This window comes from Pipra filicauda, unplaced genomic scaffold (assembly GCF_003945595.2).
Source record: "Pipra filicauda isolate LSUMZ 115617 unplaced genomic scaffold, ASM394559v2 scaffold48_size3843733_pilon, whole genome shotgun sequence".
In the NCBI taxonomy this organism is placed as follows: domain Eukaryota; kingdom Metazoa; phylum Chordata; class Aves; order Passeriformes; family Pipridae; genus Pipra; species Pipra filicauda.
This window is the reverse complement of record NW_024104631.1, coordinates 10,401-16,480: the sequence shown is the minus strand read 5'-3', so window position 1 is coordinate 16,480 and position 6,080 is coordinate 10,401. Positions and strand designations below refer to the sequence as shown.

The window sequence follows — 6,080 nt, the reverse complement described above, 5'->3', positions numbered from 1 at the left end:
CTGCTTTCAACTATGGGCCCGTGATCCTCCAGTGAGCACCCATGAACCCCCAGTATGGCCCAGTAACCTCCCAGTGTGCCCCAGTTCACCTCCAGTCCCTCCCAGTGCCCTCTGAGCATTCCTCGGTAACCCCCCAGTTCCTCCCAGTCCCCCCTGGTTCCCCGCAGTGTGTCCCAGTATCCTCCAGGAATCACCCAGTGCCCCCCAAAACCCCCCAGCTGTCCCCAACCTGTCCCCAGATGCCCTTGGCCTCTTCTGTGAGAGTGGGAGGGGGTCGTTTTTGTGGTCAAAGGGTCCAAGGGGGGGCTCCTGGAGTGAGATGGAGGGTTGGGGACATCAGGGATGGGGTTTGGGGACAGTGGGGAGGGGTTTGTGGACAGTGGAATTGTGGGTGTCAAGGGGAGAAATGGGGCTGTGGGAAGTCCCTGGGAACACTGGAGACACCAGGGGGGTCTCAGGGTGTCAAGGGGGGAACTGGGGACACCAAGAGAGTCTTGGGGACACTGGGGGGGTCTCAGGACTCACCTGCTCATGGTGCAGCCCCTTCTCTCCCCCCAAGCCTTTCTAACTCCCCCCAAATGTCCCCTAACCTCCATTTTCCCTTTAATCCCCTCCCCCCACAGATCCCTTTGATGCCCCAATGCCCCCAAAACCTGTTTTAACTCCCCCAAATACACCCAAAGACCCCCCAAACCCCCCAAATCACCTTCCAACCTCCCCAAAGAGGGATCACCTGGCACCCTGGGACAGGAACACAGTGGGCTGTACTGGGGGCACTGGGCTGTACTGGGAGGGCACTGGGGGGGCTCAGGTGTCCCACAACAACGTGGCCCAGCTCCAGGAGAGATCTGGGGAGCAATGAGGAGGTACTGGTCTGTCCTGGTCTGTCCTGGTCTGTCCTGGTCTGTACCCCCAATCCCCAAAGCCCCTCCCCAGCTCCCCCAGGACCCTCCCGCACCCCAAAGCCTCCCAGGCCCCCCCAGGCCCCTGACTTGGTCCTGCTGCCCCTTGAGCATCTCCAACTCCTGCACAACCAGGCATTTCTTTGCTCCCCAGGGTCGTTCCCACACCCAGAATGGAATCTGGAGGCAGCAGGATGTGCACAGGGCACCCATTTCCTGCAGTGCAAAGGGGCTGCAGGGAATGATTCCCCTGCTCTTGCAAATCTGCCAAAAGCTGCAGGGCACAGGAGGGGGAACTTCAGGAATTTGCTGGCCTTGGGAGTGGAGCTCACAGGGTATTGAGAGGAACATATCCCTCAAATACAATCTCTCTGCATACACAAGATCTGTCTGGACAGGCAGGTAAAGCAATAATCAGATATATTCTGTATCATATCTCTGGCACATATTCTATAGAATCCATCCTTAGCTATTGTATGATATATCTATAAGATATTGCAAGTAATAAGCAATAATAAGGCAAGTGTCCTCCTTAGGGACACACTTCAGAAGGGACCTTGCACTTGATCCCCCCCTCTCTTCAGCTTCGAGCCACCTGGTGCCACAGAGGGGGACAGAGCTCCTGTGGAACATTCTATTCCACTGACACAGAGCAAGGAATAAACCCCAACTATTGCCTGGGTTTGTTCCCTGGGGGTCTCTGCAGCAGCAGGCACAGCCCCACACTGACTGCTCTGGGCTGTGCAGGCATTTGTGGTTCTGCCTGTCTCCCACACACAAAACAGTCTGGTTAGTGCTGCCCTCAGGAAAACCCTCCAATATTAAATTCAGTCCCCATCATGTAGTCGTGAAAGAAGTTGTCAGTGAATTTGCCAGAAAGCATGAAAAATAGAAGAGCACAGTTATACACAAATACAGGTAATTACTGTTCTGACCACACATTCCAGATTAATTTGGTGCAGTGATAATAAAAATCATAAACCCACGTAACGCTGTGCAAGAGAACACAGATTGACCAAGTGAAGTCAGACATTAACAGAGATAAATTCGAGAAGGTCAGCAGTGCACTGTTTTACTCCTGCTAGCACTTGTGGACAGTGTGACTGACTTCATGTACAGGATGGACGTACCTGTGCCCCGGGGCTGCCAGTGCCATGGTGGGCAGCAGGAACCACAGGGGATGGTGCCAGTGAGGCAAAGAGCCACAGCCAGATATTGGCTTCTGTGTCTGGGCCAGCAGAATGGATTCTGTCTTTCCATTTGCATGGCCCATTGCAGCTCAACAATTTCAGTGTCTGATTGCCCAGGATTCTCTCACACTGAACTTCACAGAGCAGCCTTTGGCACTGGTAGGCAAAAGTAGCCTTTAATCCTTGGAAACGTGGAAACTGCACATCCCAGGATATTGGCACAGCACAGCAGAGGAGTCCAGTTGTCAGAAAGGATGGCAGGGGAGAAGTGGAAGGAGAAAGCATTTGCACACCAAAGCACAGGGGTAATGATCCAGACCTGCAGTCCAGTGAATTCATATTTATTCTCTACACTGAAACTAGGAAGAAAAGAATTGAGTTTTAAGTGACACTACGTTAATTCAGTTTTTGATTAATATATAACAATTCAATCAGGTGCTCATGAAGTGACCTCACTCCCCTCATCCTCCCAATTAAACACCTTTTTTTTGGCTGAATCTTCATATTCTGGAGTATATTTTGGCTGAATCTTAACATTTTGCAGTTTGGGGAGGGGTTCATCTTGCTATTTCTGAGGGGCTTTTTGCGTGAATCTTGTTAGTGGTTTGGGTTTTTCTGGGCTGAATCTTGGTGTTTTGGAGGTTTTTATGGACACAGGATGCCCAGTGAGTTCTAGAGATGGACTTGGGCAGGAGGAACCCCCAAGCCAACACACTCAGCCCTTGTTTTCCCCCCATCAGGATTTGTCCTTCCCAAAGCTTGGGCGGATGGAGGAGGAGGCTGCGAGGAAGAGGAAGATGCCTTGTTCCCCCCAGGCAGGTGAGGAGGAAGTCAGTGTCCCTTTGGGCGGGTGTTGTGCTGGCTCTGTCAGCCCAGCATGGCCCCGGCTGCAGGACAACCCCGCTGGCGCCGCCGTCCTGCCGGGGCCGGAGTTGGGGGGATGTCCTTGGCCTTCCCTGTGGGCCGGAGGCAAATCCCCTGCCTGTCCTTCTTGCTTCCTGCCCCAGGCCCCGAGCTGAGGAGGGAGAGCCCGGAGGACAAATCCCCCCAGCAGAGCCTGGTGGGAGAGGCCGTTTTGAAGGGCTCCCCGGCGCAGGAAGGCAGCGGGGAGGAAAAGGGCCGGAGATCCCCCCGCAGGAGGGGCTCCAAAGCCAGCCCAGGGTGCTCTGAGGAGGAAAGAGCCAGCCTGTGCCAGGAAGGCGGCCGGAGCTTGAGGGGGAGCTCTGAGCTGGTGGTCCCTGAGCAGCCTCCCAGCAGGGAGAAGTTCAGGTGCTTTGGAATGTGGGAAGACGGCTTCAGGAAGCGCTCCTACCTCCTCCCCACTGCACACCCACACTGGGGCCACGGCCCTACACCGTGTGGGGGAATGTGGGAAGAAGAGCTTCAACTGCAGCTCCATCCTGATCCGCCATCAGCGCATCCACACTGGGGAACGGCCCTACACGTGTGGGGAATGTGGGAAGAGCTTCAACTGCAGCTCCCACCTTATCCAACATCAGCACATCCACACTGAGGAACGGCCCTACACGTGTGGGGAGTGTGGGAAGAGATTCAGGCAGAGGTCCACCCTCGTCAAGCACCAGCACATCCACACTGGGCACAAGCCCTACAAGTGTGGGGAATGTGGGAAGAGCTTCAGCTGCAACTCCATCCTGATCCAACATCAGCACATCCACACTGAGGAACGGCCCTACACGTGTGGGGAGTGTGGGCAGAGATTCAGGCAGAGGTCCACCCTCGTCAAGCACCAGCACATCCACACTGGGCAGAAGCCCTACAAGTGTGATGAATGTGGGAAGAGCTTTAGGCAGAGGTCTGGAATGATCCTACACCAGCGCATCCACAGTAGGCAGAAGCCCTACAAGTGTGGGGAATGTGGGCAGAGCTTTAGCCAGTGCTTTGAACTGATCCTACACCAGCGCATCCACACTGGGGAACGGCCGTATATGTGTGGGGAATGTGGGAAGAGGTTTCAGACCCTCTCACATCTCCTCAGTCATGAGCAGACACACACGGATGAGAGGCCCTTCCTCTGCACCGACTGTGGGAAGAGCTTCAGCCAGAACTCCTACCTCATCACCCACCGGCGCATTCACACCGGGGAGAGGCCCTACAAGTGTGGGGAGTGTGGGAAGAGCTTCACTGAGAGCTCTAAGTTGACCAGACACCAACGGACCCACCGGCAAGGGAAGCCCTCAAGTGCCCCGACTGCAGGAAGAGCTTCGGCCGCTGCTTCCACCCCAAATGAACCCCCTGATGGGGAGGCAACCCCTGGAGTCCAGTGACTGTCAGTTCATCCCTTTTGACCAGAAAAGGCCAGTCCCCTTTCCCAGGGGCAGTTTCTTCCAACAGAACCCTTCCTGGGGGTGTGTGGAGATTCCTGCCTTGGCTGGTGACCCCCCAGGGTCACTGCTGGAGGTTGAGAGCAGAGATCTCCCCATGAGTGTTGGTCTGGGGGAGTTCCATCCATCTCTAATTAAGAATTATTGCTTTGGTGCCAGCTTTAGTAGGATTGCTTCAACAATTGCTTTCTTATCCTGTACTCCTGGTAGTTTTAGTGTTTCTATTGTGCAGTAAATAATTGTGATGAAGATCTTTTGTCTGATCATTTGTATCCCTAAATGACTCATTTGTATCAATAGATCTGATTTGCCATCATTAAAACCTGGGGGACAAAAGTGGTTCAGTCACAGCTCTGTAATTCCTCTAAACTGAAAGTGTTGGCATGATCCAAGGCTGGGATTGGATCCAGCAGCCCCCAGCACCCCACAGGAAGTTGGGAGCTCTGGGGGCCCACCCCCCTTTGCGAACCCCACTGTGTCCAAAGACCCCCATGGGACTGTTTGACCTGCCAGACCACCCCCCCTTTTCCACCCTTCTCCCTGTTCTTCCCAATTTCCCACTGTCCCCTCAATCCCCATTTTCCCTCCTGAACACTTCTGGGGTCCCAACCCCCACTTTTTTCCCCTCCCCTGTGGATGCTGAAGGAGAAAATGAGGCTGCACACACAGAGTTCCATTTCAGGACTTGTCCTCCCATCTTTCCCCGTGCCCCTTTCATTGGGGTTCCTTTGGAAACAGCGCCTGGGCTTTGTCTTTTAGTCCCCTGGAATTCCCAGCATGGCCCCAAAGCAGTGCCCTGATCCCACACATTCCCCTCCTCTCATGTGCTGCCTGTGTTCAGCCACCACAGAAAAACCCAGGCTGCCATGCAGAGCGTTCCAAGTGGTTTCCACTTTGGCAAACAGCCCTCTCTGGATGGAAAACACCAGTCAGGGCCAAAACACTCCTGGTTGATCCTGATTAACTGAATGCAGCTGCTGCTGCCTTAACTTGTTCCCACAGAAATTCTCAGGGTTCCTTTGCTTCCAGGAGGCCCCACATGTCCCAATGGCCCCTGGATTCCATGAGCTTCCACAATTTCCAAAGGTTCCTGTAGTTTCATGAGGCCCTGCAGTCCCAAAATGCCCTTTGGATTCCAGGAGATTTCCCACTGTCCCAGGGTCCCTTGTGCTTCAGAAGCAGCTGCAGTGGGACAGTGGCCCCTTGGTTCCATGAGCTCTGCAGTGTTCCAGGAATCCTTGGGTTCCAGGAGAGCCTGCAGTGTCACAAGGAGCACTTGAATGCAGGAGGTTCTGCAGGGTCCCAATGGCCCCTGGATTCTGGGAGGTCCAGAAATATCTCAGGGCTCCCTTGGTTCCAGGAGGACACATGTCACCAGGAACCCTTGGTTCCAGGAGGTTTGACAGTGTCCCAGAATTCCTTTGATTTCATGAGGCCCTGGATTGTCCCAATGGCCTCCTGATTCCATCAGCCCCCTCAATGTCACAATGCTCCCTTGGTTCCAGGAGTTTCTGCAGCATCCCAGGGTTCCTTTTGTTCCATGTGTGACACCTGCAGTGTCACAATGGGCCCTGAATTCCAGGAGTTTTCCCAGGGTGACAGTGCTGCCTTGATTCCATGAGATTGCCCAGTGTCCCAGGGCTCCA

At 54.3% G+C, this 6,080-nt stretch overlaps 1 protein-coding gene across 1 annotated transcript; it reads left to right on the top strand.

Moving 5' to 3' along the window:
* Positions 1-41: 41 nt before the first annotated feature.
* LOC113998296 (zinc finger protein 501-like) lies at positions 42-4,479 on the top strand. Its single transcript, XM_039386524.1, has 2 exons — positions 42-52; positions 3,339-4,479. Exons 1-2 carry the CDS (start codon positions 42-44, stop codon positions 4,375-4,377), a joined length of 1,050 nt encoding a protein of 349 aa, XP_039242458.1. The 3' UTR covers positions 4,378-4,479.
* Positions 4,480-6,080: the final 1,601 nt, after the last annotated feature.